We start from the raw sequence: 17,579 nt of genomic DNA, 5'->3' as shown, positions 1-17,579 counted from the left end.
TTGCTGTATTGAATTTATTTCGCTATTCTTGCTAATGGTTTACAATAAATTAGCAAATGAAAATAACCTTAAATACCTACGGTCGATCTCACCCTGACGCCATAAGGCTTACGTGTAGGGAGTGTTTCGGATCTGTGCTTCAGGTTCTTCCGTTCCGCGCGGTCATTGGGAAAGACACGCAATCCGCCCCCATCAGTCGACTTAACCGCCCCCCTCCCCTCTACTGCTGCGGCTGAAGCGACTTGGTATATTACGAGATTGTGAGCCAATTTGAATATGCTCTCTTCTTGATCTTTCTCTTTCTCCCTTGTAAGTACGTCCACTGGGATGACTTGCCCTTCTGCTTGTTCAACGTGCTGATCTGTTGTTTTGGTCTCCTCTAATCCAGTATATAGAGCCGTCTCTCATTCATTCGTTTCTTTCCTACTAGTTACCCCATCTTCCTTTAATTATGTCTTCCCCTTCGCCCTCTCTTCGCAAGAGAGGTGGCAAGAAGGAGAGTACCCCCGTGCCTGCGGACAATTTCTCGTCTCCTTTTTCTTCTACCAAAGCGCCTCGTCCCCAGTCAGAATGGAGCTATTGGCTGGCCATTGCCGTTCTGACCGTCCTGGCATTCATCACCCGATTCTACAAGATCTCGTATCCCAACGAAGTTGTCTTCGATGAGGTGCATTTTGGAAAGGTAAGTCGAGATGTTTTGCAGGGAATTGAGTTTGTGAGCCACTTCTAACTGAACACCTGTCGTTATCCAGTTCGCCTCGTATTACCTCCAGCGCACGTACTTCTTCGATGTTCACCCCCCATTCGGCAAGCTTCTTTTTGCTTTTGTGGGATGGCTGATCGGCTATGATGGCCACTTTTTGTTCGACAACATCGGCGATTCCTACACCGACCACAATGTCCCCTATGTTGCCCTTCGTGCTATGCCGGCTACCCTTGGTGCTCTGACCGTGCCCGTGGTGTTTCTCATCATGTGGGAGTCCGGTTATTCACTACCAGCCTGTGTCTTGTCGGCAGGTCTCGTCTTGTTTGACAATGCACACATTGGAGAGGATCGCCTGATTCTCCTGGATGCCAGTTTGGTTTTGGCCATGGCTTTGAGTGTCTTGTGCTATGTCCGCTTCTATAAGCTGCGTCATCAGCCATTCGGCCGCAAGTGGTGGAAGTGGCTTCTCTTGACCGGTGTGTCTCTAAGCTGCGTGATCTCCACAAAGTACGTTGGTGTCTTTACTTTCGTCACCATCGGATCTGCGGTCTTGGTCGACCTGTGGAATTTGTTGGACATCCGCCGACCTGGTGGCTCTCTCAGCATGTTCCGCTGGAGCCAGCACTTCGCTGCTCGCGCTTTCGCACTAGTCGTCGTTCCGTTCTTTTTCTATCTGTTCTGGTTCCAGGTTCACTTCACAATTCTGAACCGCTCCGGTCCTGGTGACGACTTCATGACCCCGGAATTCCAGGAGACTCTCAGCGACAATGCACTGACTGCGGACTCCATCGGCATTCAATACTATGACAGCATCACTATCAGACACAAGGATACCAAGGTTTTCTTGCACAGCCACCTGGAGACATACCCGCTTCGCTACGATGATGGACGTATTTCCAGCCAGGGCCAGCAGGTTACTGGTTACCCTTACAACGACACCAATAACCACTGGCAGATCATTCCCACGGTTCCTTTCGACGTAACTGACACCACCGGACATCCTGTACGGAATGGCGATGTCGTTCAGCTCCGTCATTTGGGCACAGACACAGTGTTGCTCACCCACGATGTGGCGTCGCCTTACTATCCGACCAATCAGGAGTTCACCACCGTCTCGCAAGAACTCGCCAACGGCGAGCGCCACAACGACACACTTTTCGAGATCAAGATCGAGAATGCGAAGCCCCAGCAGGAGTTCCGAACTCTTTCGAGTCACTTCAAGCTGGTTCATGTGCCCACTCGGGTGGCCATGTGGACGCACACGACGCCTCTGCCGGAGTGGGCTTTCAAACAGGCCGAAATTAATGGCAACAAGAACATCCTTCAGACTAGCAACCTCTGGTTCATCGACTCTATTGAGTCTCTGGAAGAGGGTAGTCCACGTCTCGTGAAGGAAGAGCGCCAGGTCAAACATCTGTCTTTCTTCCGCAAGTATCTCGAGCTGCAGCGCGCCATGTTCCATCACAACAACGCTCTGACTTCCAGCCATCCCTACGCCAGCGAACCTTTCCAGTGGCCCTTCCTTCTCCGTGGTGTCAGTTTCTGGACCAAGAACGATACCCGGGAGCAAATCTACTTTTTGGGTAACCCAATCGGCTGGTGGATTGCGAGCAGTCTCTTGGCCGTCTTCGCGGGTGTCATCGGTGCCGACCAACTGTCTCTTCGACGTGGTGTCGATGCCGTGGAAGAGAGTGAGTCATCTTGCCTTATCATTTACATGCTGGGTACTAACAGTTCGCAGTCTGGGGCGTGGGTGCGCGTTCGCGCTTGTATAACAGCACTGGCTTCCTGTTTCTCTGCTGGGCGGCTCATTATTTCCCTTTCTGGCTGATGGGTCGTCAGCGTTTCTTGCACCACTATCTCCCTGCTCACCTTGCCTCCGCCCTCGTTGCCGGTGCTCTGATCGAGTTCATCTTCAACTTGGAGCCCATCTCAGTTGTGAAGTCTGTCCCTCTGGAGGATGACTCGACCGGCAAGTCTAAGGCAACCGCTCGGATCACCCACTTTGTGACGGCTTCGGAGCGTCTCGGACAGAAGTCTCTGATTGCGGGCTGGGTTGCCACTCTGGTGATTCTGGCCGCCACCATCTACGGCTTCGTGTTCTACGCCCCACTGACTTACGGTACCCCTGGTCTGGATGTGCCGGGTATCTTGGCTCGCAAGTGGCTGGCATATGACTTGCACTTTGCCAAATAGAATAGTTGATGACGCGCCTGCAGTTGGCACGGCACCGAGCAACAGAATGGAGACTGCATGCTCAGAGTAGGCAGTCATGTGTGATGAGATGTATGGAGGTGTACCGAGGCGTTTTGAATGGCCAGGATTCGTATAGCGCGCCTGACGATGAGCAGACAGGATATCCCTTGTGCCCGTGTCCTGCAACCCGCCTTTCCCATCTATATTCTTGATTTAACTCAGTCACTCCTCTGTATCGAAATCTATACTTGAAATATTACGTTGTGATACTACATTGCCATGAAACCAAAAGCATAAATCCATAGAAAGAAGCTCAGTTAGATCAAACCCTAATGCTACCGAAACACCCCCAACGCCAAGTTGCTATCAAGTACAATACATCAAATGGAGACCAGTTCTCTAAAAAGCCATTCTCTTCCCAATCTCACTCTCCCAGCCGCGCGACTTCTCGAACCCATTCGACGCGGTCCGGAAATCCATCATGGCCTGGTAGACCTCCTCCTCACTCGTGACGACGAAGGGACCGTACTGAACGACCTTCTGATCGAGGGGCTGGCCGGCGACGAGCAAGAAGCGGCCCTCCTCGTCGGCATTGTCCGGCACGGAGGCCTCGACGAACTCGCCCTGCTGCTCGAACACGACATTGTGAAACTCCTTGACGTTGCGGGTCTGATCTCCAGACCCGAAGACGGTGGCGCCCTTGAGCGTGTAGGCGAAGGCGTTCCAGCCGAGCGGCAGCGCCTGGCGCACGCGGCCGCCGGGCTGGATGGCGATGTCCAGCAACCAGACGGGGGTGTAGGCGAGGTCACGCACGGAGTCGACGCCATGCGACTGGCCCGAGATGACCTTGACGGTGACGCGGCCGGCGTCCGTGGTGGCGAGGGGGATCTCGGCGCTGCGCAGGTCGCGGTAGCGCGGCTCGCAGTACTTGAGGTCCTTGGGGAGGTCGACCCACAGCTGCATGCCGACGTTGGGCGAGCCGTCTGGGTTCTCGTGCGGCATCTCCGCGTGCATGATGCCCTTGCCCGCCGTCATGAACTGCAGGTCGCCCGGTCCGATCGTGCCCCGGTTCCCCGCGAAGTCCTCGTGGTCCACCCCGCCCGACAGCAGGTAGGTGATCGTCTCCTGGCCCCGGTGCGGGTGGTCCGGGAACCCCGCCCCTTTCCCGATCGTGAAGTGGTCCAGCATCAGGAACGGGCTCAGGTGCCGCAGCTTCGCCGTGCCGATCGAGCGCCGCACCCGCGCGCCCGCGCCCTCGGCTTGCTCGATCGCCAGGAAGACTTGGCGGATGCTGCGCGGGACGGTCATTTTGGAGGTGGGTGGGATTATTAGGGTTGGGGTTGTGGTGGTGGTGGTGGTAGTGTTGGTGGTGGTGGAGTGGTCACTCAGTATAGTAGAAGGTAGCAAGTCCCGAAAATTGAAGTGGTAGTGGTAAGTAGCAGTGTATAGTATAGCAATGATGCCGATGCAAAAAGAAAGTAAGAATCTCATGTGGGGGATAGTGCAATGGGCTTTATATACGGGTTTGGTCGGTACAGTTGCGAACAGTATAGAATCTTCCTGGAACGCAAAAAAGCTGTTTGACCTAACAAATATTCTGTTAGTCAATTCTTATAATCGGTCGAGTAAGCAACGCCCCATGCGGTCCTGCGCACGGGGGGGTAAGAACAATAGGAAAAGGAAATTGGCTGGAGTCGCTGGACTGATCCACCGATACGAGGATTGGCTGGAGATGGGATCTCAAAGCATTGACAAGCAGCAAAACATGGACTTGCCCCGAATTACAAAGATTGCCGTCAGCAACGGATGTCGGCGCTTGGCGGATGACTCAGGCTTTACTCAGGGGCTGGTTTAGTTAACTAACTATCCTGTGATGAGTGATGGGTGAGTAAGGAATTGAGGCGTACTTGAAGAGTCGGAATATGCAATAATTCATTCACCTTTTCATCCTAATCGGTCTTTATACTTAGACACACAATAAATAACTATTGGTAGCTACAATCTCATCTGTTACTGTAGCGTAGCCGTACCGAATGCTGTATCCTTGAGTAGGCACGTGCTGATAAGATAAGACCCCCCGTCGCCCGCCTTCGGGGCTCCATCTTCCAACTGGCACAAGCGATGATGCTATGGCATTGAATGCTGATAGCAGCGCTACGATCATCAGTGTCGGCTTCCTGCCAATAGTCAACGCTGATGAACTGTACTATGTGATTGAACTTATTTGCCTGTTGCTTTTCACCCCATCGCCGCAATCCGAAGCCTCAATCTCCATCATCCCCGATCAGGCCAGATCGTCGCATGCGACGCTCCGAGACTCGGGCCAACCTACCAAAAGTCATTTCTATAGAGCTCCATCGAACCCAAGATGGCCCGCCAGAGTCGCATCCTCACTTCCCTACTGGTTCTGGCAGGTGCCAGCTCAACTGTAGGGGCTAGCAAAAAGTCGTTCAGTGTCCATGATGACCTCCTAGCCTTCCCTCAGGTGCGCTTCCTGACGCTCCTTCCTCGGCCCCGAACTCCCGAACCTGCCTACTAATTGTCCATATTCACATTATAGTTCCAGGTCCTTTTCCCCGACGAATACATCCTAGAACCCCAGGCTCGGAAGCTTCTTGAAGGCCACAGCAGTCTTTCCTCCTTCGAGAACTCACAAGAAGGAATCTCGGGGCAGAAACGCTCGCAGGTCTATCTCGGATTGAACAACCATGACTTCGACCAACAAGATGAATCTCCCGATAGCCTCGACACTGGAGATTATACCCTAGAAGAGATGATTCTCGGGGACCAGCGATACCTTTGCCAAATACCGCAGGTGCAGCTTGACGAGCGGGTCAATGGGACGGGGAACGACACAGCCGAAGCTGACGAGCAAAAGGAGCTGGCGCGGGCCACGGACCGTGGTCTGGAGCTACTGCGCGAGATGGAAGGAAAGTGCATGTACTATATCTCCGGCTGGTGGTCCTACTCGTTCTGCTACAAGGAGAAGGTCAAGCAATTTCACGCTCTCCCGTCGGGCAGCGGGGTGCCCAATTACCCACCCATGGAGGATCCCACGACGCAGTCATTTGTTTTGGGCCGATTCCCACTGGGTGGTGGGGATGGTGCCGAGGAAGAGGATGACTTCGCACATACGGGAGAATCTACGCACAAGAAGGCGACTGCTAGTACCACTGATGTTGCGGAACTCCAAACTAAAGGCGGATCCCGCTACCTCGTCCAGCGCCTGGATGGTGGCACGCGATGTGATCTGACGGGACGACGTCGCAAGATTGAGGTCCAGTTTCACTGTCATCCCCAGTCGACAGACCGTATCGGCTGGATCAAGGAAACAGCTACCTGCTCATACTTGATGATCATCTACACGCCCCGGCTGTGCAACGATGCCGTGTTCCTTCCACCCCAACAGGATGAGATTCACGAGATTGAGTGCCGGCAGATCCTCACGCCGGATCAGGTATCCGACTGGAAAGCGTTACGGGAGGCCCTCATCGCCCAGGAGCACGCCGAGGATGCCGGCCTGACGCAGGAGCCCTTCCCAGTTGTGGGTGACATCGAAGTTGGGGCGCAGAGATTAGTCGGTTCAGAAGGCAAGAAGATTGAGAAAGGGCGAGTTGCGTCGGCGGGCGAAGAAAAGGTGGATATCGTGGCCAAGCGTGAGAATGGACAAGTGTACCAAAGGACTCGCGAAGAGCTGCTGAAGTACGACATTGACCCAGACAAGTTGGAGGATCTGAAAAAAGGCGTGGACGAGATGGCGGAAGGCAAGGACTGGAAGCTAGAATTGATCACAGTCAACGGCGAGCGTCACTTAAATGTGCTTCTGGAGGAGCCCGAACAGGCGCAGGTGGAAGATGATCAAGGGCCCTCGGTACACGTGACCTCGTTTGGCCCCAGCGATGATCAGTATAAGCTAGACAAGCCAGGCAATGAGGGTGCAGACTCGAAGGCAGCAACCGCAGAGGGTGCTGCAGAAGAACCGTCCGAAAAGTCGGACGAGCCAGAGAAACGACCATCGTCGGAGTCAGATGCCTCCGAAACGGGGAGCGAGGAGGTATTCAAAGACGAGTTGTGATTGTCCATCACATTTTGTGGTTCCCGTCTGCTCAACAGACCTTTTCTGATCATTGTTTTCTTGTTCGTTATGTTTTTTTTTCGCCTCCCAGCAGCACCTACGTGGTAACTAATGCTGGTTGTACAGTTCTAGCCCTATATCCATAGCCTCTTGCATAGTTGATAGCACCGAACGAAGGATAAATTTATCTGCATGGCAACGAAGCTTCGATACGATGTAACGAAGGCGTACAATTATCTTGAGCCGAGGCAAGCCTGAAAGGAGCCCAATTGTAAAGGTAGTTAATAAAATGTGGAGACGTCATGGAAAGAATTCTTCCAGACGAATGCCCAAACAGGCTGGGCGGCAGTCAGGGGTTGACGACGATGGCATCATTGGGCTTGTAGCGCTGATATGGCACGGTTATTTCCCTCTGGAGGGGCATATTCAGTGGTGATGTGCATTTTATATGCAATGTACTGATTCTTTGGTTTTTTTCTCCCATTGGGATTCCCTCACCTTTACTCCTGACGTCTTTTAAGGTTGTCAAACGTGGGAACGAAAACGTGACCGGTTCCTGTTTGGGCCTTGGGCCTCAGGCCATCAATGATGGAGAAGTGCATGTACGGAGTGAGTAACTACGTGAGTATCCCGAGTCGCAACAACTAATTTAGTGCCAAGGCTAGCCTGGATCCCTCCACTCGGACCAGTTACGTACCTGTTCACCACCACCAACTGTCCGAATGCACCCTCCGTTAACTTGACCTCCACAGTCACCACCACTACCACCACTACCACCACAAATCTGACCCCTCTAATTCTTCCTTCACCTTTCTCCTCCTTCCTCTCTCTTAACCTTTTCTCCCTCTTCCACCTTTCACTTCTTTATCTTACTTCCCACCTGACGCTGCCCGCTGCGGCCGCAGCACACCCCCATTTCCCCCCCTCCCCAGCCCCCTCCCCGGCTCCATTCAACCTTTCAACCTTGACGACAACCCACCATGGGTTTCCTCGGCGTCTACACGGTGATTTACGACTATGAACCCCAAGGGGCAGGAGAATTAGAGCTTCGCGAAGGCGATCTGCTCTGTATTCTAGAAAAAAGTGAGGAGGACAGTTGGTGGAAGGCCAAGAAGAAGGCCGATCGCGACGATGAGGATGAGCCCGAAGGTCTCGTTCCGAACAACTACGTCGAGGAGGTAAGCTCTCATTCCCTGGCTCGATAGTCCATGCCGATGATTCCGCCAATCCCGACCCGACCTACTTGGGTGTTCTCTCATCGGCTATGCGAACGATTCCCGTTATCCGGGTGTTCTCGCCTTCAGGGGTAGAGCGGGTGCGGTGGAAGGCGCGACAACACACTGTCCGGTATAAACCGTATCGATGGCTGACGCTCTCATTCCCGACTCACAGGCTCAACCTACGCACACAGCCAAGGCACTCTACGACTACACCCGCCAGACAGACGAAGAGGTCTCTTTCTCCGAAGATGCTGACTTGATTGTGTATGACACCTCCGATCCCGACTGGACGCTAGTGGGTGTCAATGGAGATTTTGGCTTCGCCCCCGCAAACTATATCGAGATCGTGGAAGATACAGGCCACGCTGCTGCCCCTTCGGCCCCATCGCATGTACCGGATGAATATGAACCGGAACCGGAATATGAACCTGAACCTGAACCCGAACCTGCGCCTCCCACGCTTCCGCAGCGACCGGTCGTGACCGCGGATGCGGTGAACGAGGCTCGCGCCCCTTCGCCAATCGACACCGTGCAGAACCCTGCTGCTGCTGCCATTGCCAATATCATCCACCAGCAACACGCCTCCCCCGTCGAGTCTGAACCACCCCGCACTGTGCCTCCGCCACCTCAGCCGGCGCGTCCGACATATGAACCCGAGGAGGACTATCGCAGGGAACCCTCGCCGCCGCCTCCGGCTCTTCCGCAGCGTCCGCCATCAGAATTCATCTCATCGCCTGTGCGCGTAGAGTCGCCCCGCGAGCCCGTTCAGCCCCGACATGTATCGCTCCGAAGCAATGATAGCGAGGGCCACGTGAAGGAATCTCCTCCGTACAACAGAGTGGGTCATCCCACTCCGCGTTCCCCGTCGGGTTACCACATTTATACTATCAACGAGATGGTCGAGGTCATGGGCAAGCGAAAGAAGATGCCCACGACTTTGGGTATTAATGTTGCAACGGGAACTATCTTCATCTCGCCAGAGGAAGATGGTGCAGTGCAGGAGTGGACGGCGGACAAGCTGACCCACTACTCTATCGAGGGCAAGCACGTCTTCGTGGATCTTATTCGCCCCAGCAAGAGTATTGATTTCCATGCTGGAGCGAAAGATACAGCTCGTGAGATTGTTTCCGCCCTCGGAGAGATTTCGGGTGCATACCGCGCCGAAGGACTCCGGGAGGTCATTGCCGCCGGCACCAGCGGAGGTCAGAAGAAGGGCCAGATTCTGTATGACTTCATGGCGCAGGGCGATGACGAGGTGACGGTGGCAGTGGGCGACGATGTCATTGTTCTCGATGACAGCAAGTCGGAAGAGTGGTGGATGGTGCGCCGTCTCAAGAACGGCAAGGAGGGTGTGGTTCCGAGTAGTTACATCGAGATTACAGGTACCGTCACCAGCCCGCCACCGGGGGGTGCTGAACCAGGCTTGTCCACAGTGGAGAAGAACCGCATGGAAGAAGCACGTCTCACAAAGGAGGCGTCCCGGAAGTCGAAAACCGACTCGATGGCGGCGGATATGCGAAGTCCGGAGGTATGTTTCGTGCACGCCATGGCACCATTCTAAAGAACGAAGAGATGCTAATATTGCTCTAGCGCCAGAAACGGGACAGCAAATCTAGCCACAAATCGAGTAAGTCTTGACTTGTCCGTACCAATGTGTCTACAATTGACTAAGTTGCACAGAACCCGATCCTACGAAGGTTAGACAATGGACCGACCGCACGAAGACTTTCACCGTTGAGGCCCAGTTCATCGGGTTGATGGACGGTAAAATTCACTTGCACAAGCAGAATGGGATCAAGATTGCCGTGCCCATCATGAAGATGTCGGTAGAAGACCTGGAATACGTCGAAAAGCTGACTGGAGCCTCTCTGGACGAAGACAAGCCATTGTCTGACATTAAGCGCCGTTCTCAGCGCATCGAGCCCGAAAAGACTCGAAGCTCGTCTGACGGCAAGCAGAATGGTGCTTCTTTCCAGCAGTCCGACTACGATTGGTTCGACTTTTTCCTGAAGGCCGGTGTTGGCCCTCATCAATGTGAACGGTATTCACAAAACTTCATCAAGGACTCCATGGATGAGGGAATCCTTCCGGACATCACCCCCGAAGTCCTGCGCACCCTTGGATTGAAGGAGGGCGATATCCTGCGGGTAATGCGCTACTTGGACAACATGTTTGGCCGGACAGGTGCCAAGTCTAAACTGCGTAACGTCAGCTTCGGAGGCGAGGAAGTCATCGACGAGGAAGGGGCTGGCGGCCTTTTCTCTGGTCCTGGGGGGATGCTGCGCAATAACACTCGGAAAGGCAGACCTGCACCTAATACGCCAGCAAGCGATGTGGTTGACCCGAAGGCCTTCGAGCAGAAGGATGGCTCGAAGCCTGCAGAGCGCAGTGACACTCCGCCTGCCTCTGCAACTGCGCCGGAACCACCAGTGCAAAAGGGCTTCGACGACGATGCCTGGGAAGTCAAGCAACCCAAGCAGGCTCCCACCACTGCTGCTCCCGCTGCGCCGGCGACTACGTCAAGCCCCCGTCCGGCTGCGTCTACACCGGCTACGAGCCAACCTCCGGCTGCACAACCGCTTACAGGTGCAATGGCAGAGCTCTCCCTGCTTCAGGCTCCCCTTCAACCCACCCCCGCGCCTGCGCCTCAGTCGCCGCCCGCAGCGCCACCGGCCATTCAACCTCAACCCACCATTCAACCTCAGCATACGATTCAGCCTCAGCCTACCATCCAACCTCAGCCCACTGCTGTGCCTGCACACCAACTACAGCCGCAGGCGACGGGTGCTTCACCTAGTTTCTTCGCACAGCTCGGACAGCCACAGGCCGCTCAAGCCTTCAATCCTCAGGTAACCGGGTTCCAGTCGGCTGCAAGACAGCGTCCGCAAGCGCCACAAACCCCACTGGGAGGCAATTCGTTGCTCCCACCCCCGCCTCAACGACCTCTCTCAGCCCCTCAAAATTTCCCTCAGCAGCCGAGCTCATTTGGGCCCCCTACACTGCAGCCTCAGCTGACTGGGGTTCCTCAATCGGGCCCGCAGATTGCCCCGCCAGGTCAAAGCTTGGCCGAGCTGAATCAACAACGGTTCCAGCCATCCCTGCAACAGCCTCAACCGACCGGATTCATGCCGCAAGCTCAACTCCAGAACGGGCTGATGCCGCAGCCAACCGGGTTCCAGCCGCAATCGCAATTTGGAATTCAGCAGCAGCAGCAGACTGGCTATCCTGGCTTGGCACCGCAACCGACCGGGTTTGGAGGTTTCCAGCCACAGCCGCAGCAGCCAATGCAGACAGGCATCAATTCGGTCCTGCCGCCGCCTTTGCAGCCTCAACCCACTGGCATGAACGGTTTCAGCAGTATGCCATACAGTGGACCAGCTCCGCCATTGCCACCTATCCCTCACCAGCCGACTGCTACACCACTGCAGCCCCAGAAGACTGGCCCCGCCCCTCCCATCCGATTCGGTGTGAAGCATGACGCCCCCAAGAAGCTGGCCCCACAGCCGACAGGCCTCCGAGCCAACCTTGCGCAAGCTAGTAAGTTCAGCCTTCAACAATGACCCCATATCTGCAGATTTCTGACCAGTACACTACTTCTTAGCACCTACCAATCCGTTCGGGTTCTGATCCGGATATGTACATACACTTTACCTCTTGGCGGCATTCCTATACAACCACGCTGCTCTTTCTTGCTGGCGGGAATGGCATGCACATCGCGCATAGACGATGCCGCTTTTATCTAATTCCCTCTTTTCTGCGACTCCCACCGCTACTACGCGTATGGGACGTGGCTTGGTCCGTCAGATATATGCAATGAGTTCAGAAGCGATGTTTTGACTCTCGCCTCCCTCAGGCCGCTTTCTTAGAATTTTCGTCTCGTACCCCGGTGCCGGACTCTATATGTAATTTTGGACGCTCGATGTCAGTCAGTCGTCTTTTAGAGGACAATTCTGTTTAATGTGTGAACAGTAGTTGCCCGCTCAAGAGATAGAGACTGAACGCTCGACCAACCAGCCGCCTTTCTCTATATATGATTCTGGTTTCCTTTACTCTTCTCTCACCTGTTTTCATGATCGTGCTATTTGGCCCTGTCTTATGGTCTGTGTCTCTGCTTGTCCGATTGGAGGTGTTGCGTTCCTTATCTCAGTTTCCTTTTCCTTTGACTTGATATTGTCTTCGCCAATGTGGTTTGCTGCCTTCTGCGAAAGTCTGGTTCGTGGCTACCCCCTATGGGCACCCTAATCTGGTTTCTCCCTTGCCACGCTACCATCTTTGCCATTCATGTACGGTACATATAGGTTGTGGTCCGACAGAATATGGAATATTGTTCATCTACCAAAGACTTATACGGTAGGCGGCATATCCGTCAGTCAGTGGCGGATGCTTGACCTGGCCGATCTGCCGTCTTCCCGTGTGGCGTTCCCGCCGATAACTATAACTATAAGTAAACAAGTCTGGTTCTGCTTTCGATGCTATATACATCAGATATCTTGTCTCTGCTACCTGAATTGGAGCTTAAATCTGACAGTGGAGTCCCTGACGACAATACTCAAATGACTTGAGTTTATTATCTGTAGCAACTACAGCTGAGCTGCTTGACTTGCCCTAACAACCCCCATTTAACTTTGGGCGCCATCCGGTTTTTCGAGAAGGCTGTTGATCAACAAGCCGACTCTCATTCTCGGAATTTCCGTTCTCGTAAAGTGTCATTGTCATTGATTTCTAGTGCTTCGCGACTGTATCTCACTCCGTGTTTTCTTTTTTGAACCACGCCAATCCACTCCATTTCTGTCCGATTCTCATCATCAACCACAGAAGAAAAGCAAAATGCGCTGCACATACATCGCCCTCGCCCTCGCCCTCGACAGCACCGCCGCCTACAGCCCCGACTCATGGACCTTCGGATACGGCTTCCACCTGGGTCCCCCGGCCCACGGCCAGATCACCAAGGCCACATACTCGATCGCCACGCCCCGAGTGCCCCAGGGGACGACGGTGAAGGACCCCCGCGATGAAGTCTGGACCTCCATCTGGATCGGGGTGTCCGCCACGCAGGGCGACGCGAGCAACAGTCTCTATCAGCCGTTGCTCAATTGGTCGCCGGACCAGAAGTCCCAGTATGTTTGTTTACTTTTCGGTTCCGCAGTGTGTCTAAGGTATGGTATGGTAGTTCTGGGATTCTGTCCCTGAGTCTTTGATATTGTATTGCCGGGATTTCTGGTCCCAGTGTTTTATACTGTTGTTAAAAAGAGACGAGAAGTGTATGTGGGAGAGACGCTGATATGGAGTGTGGTTTGTGTGGAACGTAGGGGCTGTTCGGCTGGAGCGGAGGAGTGGTGCGTGGCTGCTAGTACGTATACTTCGGGTGAGTGTCTCTGCAGAATCCCAGAGAGTATATGTAATGTATATGGCTAAGTGAATGGAACCCATACTAGCCGGCCAAGTTGCGCAGCCGTACGTCCCCGTGGCGAAGGATGCGCTGGTGGATTTCGAGAGTCAGTTGATCCATCCACCCTTTCCCCCAATCTCTCTCTCTCTCTCTTTCGGACCCATTCCATCTATCTATACGTTTGGCCTGCGTCAGCGAGAGAGAGCAACGAAACCACATCGAACTGACCACCACCCTCCACCCATCGGAGCTCACCCAAGAGAAACAGTCACCGTCCAACCCGTCCAGAACCAGAACCAAGTCCAAGTCCAAGTCCACCAATCCGTCCGCATCGCCGACACCCTCGTCTCCCAGCAGACCGACCCCCTCACCAACCCCCTGCAGTACCTCTACTCCGCCGACGAATGCTACACCGGGTCAGGCGCCTGCGGCTCGTTGCCGGGCTATAGTGCGTCCCTTGCCTTGCCTGCTCTTGCCCTGTTCTCCGCTGCCTATTTCACATCGCTCCTCTCTTTCCTTTCTCCTATACTCCAGGGGAAAAGAAGGTGTCTTCTTCTCAAATAGCTGATGAGCTCCTGCATGTACGATAGGCTGGACCAACATTACCATCGTCCTCAGCGAGGCGGACCCGCTGTTCGGGCAGACGTTGTCTTTGGTGGGCGCGACGAGTAGTCCTCACGGCTTCTTGACCGCGGATGGGGGCCGTACGTGGCATGCGGAGGCGGTGGGGATTCCCGTGGATGATTTCACGGCTAAGCATTAGGGGGGTTTTCTTTCTTTCTTTTGCGGGTTAGGTTGTGGGGTCTGGGGTGTGGTGGGTTGGGGAAATCTGGGTTTGGTGGGGATGTTAGAGAGTTGTGTAGGGGTGTATGCGGGGATTGGGCTTTGTTGGCGGGCTTGTATACGATATACAATTTGCTGTATAGAGAGGAAGACTGGGTGGAGGCGTTTGTGTCGTTCTCAGATGTCTTGTCTTGTGATTTCTGCCCCTAAAGGCTCGCAGGGTTGGCTGTTGCTGTTGGGACTAGACCATGGAGCCAACATCAGGGCTCCAATGGACCTACATCCGAGTCTGATGCTGTTTTAACATCACATGATCTTCCCAATGGTAAAGGACGGTGCCACTATGTAAATGCATGGATTCGCTATCTGCAGGAAGGTAGGTATGTACAGACAGAAGTAAAAATAAAGAGGATATACATGGAATCGACCCCAAAGCTAATCGTCTGAACGCCAGGTTCGAGATCCAAAAACGCCAGAAGATGGGAGTCGGGCGTGCTATGTTCATGAAGATGTCGTATATCACCTGTCCCAATAGACAGGTGGTAAAAGTGCTGGCGAACGTGTACATTCGATAAGGTGTACACCGAAAAAGAGAACGGCCCCAAGTCTAGGCGTCTTCCCAGAGACCAAACACGGGAAGATCCTCAGCCATATACAGAAGGCCATTGTCCGGCATAATCACATCAGACAGCGGCGTATGGCCACCCGGGACCTCAGAAGGTAAAGCGCCAGACGGGATGGTCCCGCCGGGGGAACAGCCGATGGGAATCCCCGTCGTGGTGAGCGTCGAAACGGCCGTATCGTATGGAAGAGGAGGTGCGCCCTGGGTGCCATACAGGGTCTCCCAAATGTCGTTATCCACTTGGCCTGGAGCCGCGGTGGTGGCCGTAGTCATGTTGGAGGGGTGAGGTAGTGTTGGTCCCCCGGCCACTTTCTCAGGAGAGAGCGGTGACAAGACGGCTGCTGGATCGCCGCGTCGGCTTGACGGAGTGTTGGCATCTGCTGCGGCCGAGGGCTCATCCGAAGTGCCGACCTGGCCGAAAAGCTGGTCCACTTGACGACTACGGCGCTCCATCCACTGACGATTTCGTCGACGGACATACTCGGCCACCGCCGCGCGGAGATACTTGATGATCTGGTAGAAGCGACATGCATGAGGATCATGCGGCACGAACAAGCCAAGAAATCGTTCGGCCTTTTCCATTCCCTCCTCCAGCGGGAGTAGGTTGTCGTAGTCTGCAAAGAATGCTGCGCCTAGCACCACAGCTGAGTTGAAGACGGAGTTAATCAGGAAGGGCAACCGGCGAGGGAGATTGCTGTAACGAGCAAGACCATCCACAATGTTGAGACCTCGTAAGGCTGAGTAGACGCATGCATCGGCAAAGAGCGCGATCCGAGAATTGGTGGTCCTGGTGTCGCCGGAGCTTGTAGAATCAGATTTACTTCGCACATACTGCGAAACCCGAAAAACAAGAAACGGACGAGTCAGAAGAATGATCGACCAGTAGTACGACCCGAATACATGCGCTGCGGCTAAGGTTTCTTCTAGATTCTTGGATTCTAGCCGTTCTGTCTGCACCTGCAGAAACATAGGCAGGTTACGGACCCAGGTTCGATGTTGGTTCGAGATAGCATCAGCCACGGTGAGCGATACTACCTGCCGCATATAGACTTCGGTCAAAATCCGTTCGAAGATGCGGCACAACGAAACGACGGTCATAGATAATTGTTCTTCGGGTTCGAGACGCTGTTGATCCGCCGGAAGACCATCTTCGCGAAGGTCATAATCGAAGTCCAAGGTAGCCGGCGGCCGTCCTAAAGAGGCACTGAGGTAAAGGTCCATCATACGAAGACTCTTCCAGACGCGCTCGCGGGCCCGTCGCTCTCGAGTGCAGAACAGCGAATTAGCATCTTTCCTATGGATGCCAACCGCATATGCCGCCCGGAGCGCGATGCCAAGGTTCATGAAGGCGCCATTGCGCCGACACGCACCTAGCATGTACATGGATATCAAGACATAGGATTGGATAGTGTAGATACTGGGGGTTTCGGTGAATGCAGAGAACGCTAATTGACGTCCACTGATGAAGTATTGTTCTGCCAGGGTCTGGTTGGTGTCTGACACCTGTGCGCCAATCGCGAGCACCAGGTAGAAGATCGAGCTGACCGTGTCTTCGTCACCAGTGGGGTTTCCCACCCAGTTGGCAAGGCGCGGGTGAAATTCGTTGAGATCAAAAAGATCCAGCAGTGGGCTGGTAGCAAGAACGTATTGACGCGCCAACCGCTGGGCCTCCTCGTTGCTGGGAGGCGCGATCAAGGGCCCTGTCTGTGTCGAAGAACTATTTTGGAAAGCCTCCAGCATTGAATGTCGCGAGTTATCTTCCGTGAAATCACAGCGGCCGATCGACGAGGAGACGATGCGACGGACGCTCTGTAAGAAGGATAAGCTTGCGGAATCACCAATGTACATGAACTTTCCCTGTCCATCACGCAAAAGCCTAGCCACCTTCGGCACCGGCGCTGTGCCATCCTTGTCGTCCGCCGCCTGTTGTTCCAATGTTGCACTACGGTCTTCGAGCGAGTTCAGAAGTCGGTCCATGGCCGTCTGCCGCTGCGGGGTTGGGACGAGGTGTTCGCTGAGAAGCATGGTCTCTTTGGGGGTGTTGCTTGGCTTGAGCAAGCGGGCGGGCTTGTCGGAGAAATGACATTCGGATTCTTTGCGACGTTGGACGCAGATTGTACATGGCTGCTCTCCGTTGCATTTCTGCTTCCGTCGCTTGCAACTATCGCAAGCTCTCCTGCACCGGAGTCGAGCACCGGGAGCCGTGCTTGCCCGCGGCATAATGAAGCATGTATTCAGAGGAGCTTGAATCGAGCCGTCGAGGGCGCGAGATGGCGCTAAAGAAAGAATGCAAGGCAGGTAGGCAGGCAGGTAGAAAAAAAGGTGAGGATCCCTCTAGGCTCTAAGCGTAAGCAGTAGGCTAGCTAATTAGATCGGCTAGCGATGGGCTTAAGCTGGAAACCCAAACTAAACTAGTCAATAGTGGCGTGCAACATCTCCTGTTCGCTAGCTCGGGCAATCCTCAGAACCAGTGGGACGCGTGAAAGCTTGCTGGGAAGCGAGATCGACACCACAGGCAGCATTGCCTTTTTGTTTCCCCCGAATTGCGGTGGAAAGTTGGGAAAGTTGGGGTTCGGCGGAGGAGAGGA

At 54.2% G+C, this 17,579-nt stretch overlaps 6 protein-coding genes across 6 annotated transcripts; 4 read left to right on the top strand and 2 right to left on the bottom strand.

Moving 5' to 3' along the window:
• The first annotated feature begins 213 nt into the window (after window positions 1-213).
• On the top strand, window positions 214-3,180 carry pmt4 (dolichyl-phosphate-mannose-protein mannosyltransferase). The gene is made up of 4 exons (XM_025647214.1): window positions 214-309; window positions 389-682; window positions 753-2,397; window positions 2,448-3,180. The coding sequence occupies exons 2-4, from the start codon at window positions 452-454 to the stop codon at window positions 2,900-2,902; spliced, it is 2,331 nt and encodes a 776-aa protein (XP_025504641.1). The 5' UTR covers window positions 214-309; window positions 389-451; the 3' UTR covers window positions 2,903-3,180.
• A 34-nt stretch (window positions 3,181-3,214) lies between these two features.
• Window positions 3,215-4,634, bottom strand: BO66DRAFT_391267 (pirin family protein). The gene has a single exon (XM_025647213.1). The coding sequence runs from the start codon at window positions 4,208-4,210 to the stop codon at window positions 3,302-3,304; it is 909 nt and encodes a 302-aa protein (XP_025504640.1). The 5' UTR covers window positions 4,211-4,634; the 3' UTR covers window positions 3,215-3,301.
• Window positions 4,635-5,021: 387 nt separating this feature from the next.
• On the top strand, window positions 5,022-7,163 carry BO66DRAFT_348168 (PRKCSH domain-containing protein). The gene is made up of 2 exons (XM_025644641.1): window positions 5,022-5,387; window positions 5,463-7,163. The coding sequence occupies exons 1-2, from the start codon at window positions 5,271-5,273 to the stop codon at window positions 6,975-6,977; spliced, it is 1,632 nt and encodes a 543-aa protein (XP_025504639.1). The 5' UTR covers window positions 5,022-5,270; the 3' UTR covers window positions 6,978-7,163.
• A 794-nt stretch (window positions 7,164-7,957) lies between these two features.
• On the top strand, window positions 7,958-11,824 carry BO66DRAFT_321324 (cytoskeletal protein-binding protein SLA1; the record flags this gene model as incomplete). Its single annotated transcript, XM_025643716.1, has 5 exons — window positions 7,958-8,155; window positions 8,370-9,725; window positions 9,788-9,824; window positions 9,878-11,734; window positions 11,799-11,824. 5 exons carry the CDS (start codon window positions 7,958-7,960, stop codon window positions 11,822-11,824), a joined length of 3,474 nt encoding a protein of 1,157 aa, XP_025504638.1.
• Window positions 11,825-12,711: 887 nt separating this feature from the next.
• BO66DRAFT_372648 (uncharacterized protein) lies at window positions 12,712-14,349 on the top strand (the record flags this gene model as incomplete). Its single annotated transcript, XM_025645506.1, has 5 exons — window positions 12,712-13,314; window positions 13,507-13,562; window positions 13,633-13,692; window positions 13,888-14,034; window positions 14,177-14,349. The coding sequence occupies exons 1-5, from the start codon at window positions 13,025-13,027 to the stop codon at window positions 14,347-14,349; spliced, it is 726 nt and encodes a 241-aa protein (XP_025504637.1). The 5' UTR covers window positions 12,712-13,024.
• Window positions 14,350-14,710: 361 nt separating this feature from the next.
• On the bottom strand, window positions 14,711-17,552 carry BO66DRAFT_391263 (putative C6 transcription factor). Its single transcript, XM_025647212.1, has one exon. The coding sequence runs from the start codon at window positions 17,209-17,211 to the stop codon at window positions 14,977-14,979; it is 2,235 nt and encodes a 744-aa protein (XP_025504636.1). The 5' UTR covers window positions 17,212-17,552; the 3' UTR covers window positions 14,711-14,976.
• Between the last annotated feature and the right edge of the window lie 27 nt (window positions 17,553-17,579).

This window comes from Aspergillus aculeatinus (genome assembly GCF_003184765.1).
Source record: "Aspergillus aculeatinus CBS 121060 unplaced genomic scaffold BO66scaffold_20, whole genome shotgun sequence".
In the NCBI taxonomy this organism is placed as follows: Eukaryota; Fungi; Ascomycota; class Eurotiomycetes; order Eurotiales; family Aspergillaceae; genus Aspergillus; species Aspergillus aculeatinus.
Note: the sequence above shows the minus strand (reverse complement) of the source record. Positions and strands in the feature narration are given on the sequence as shown.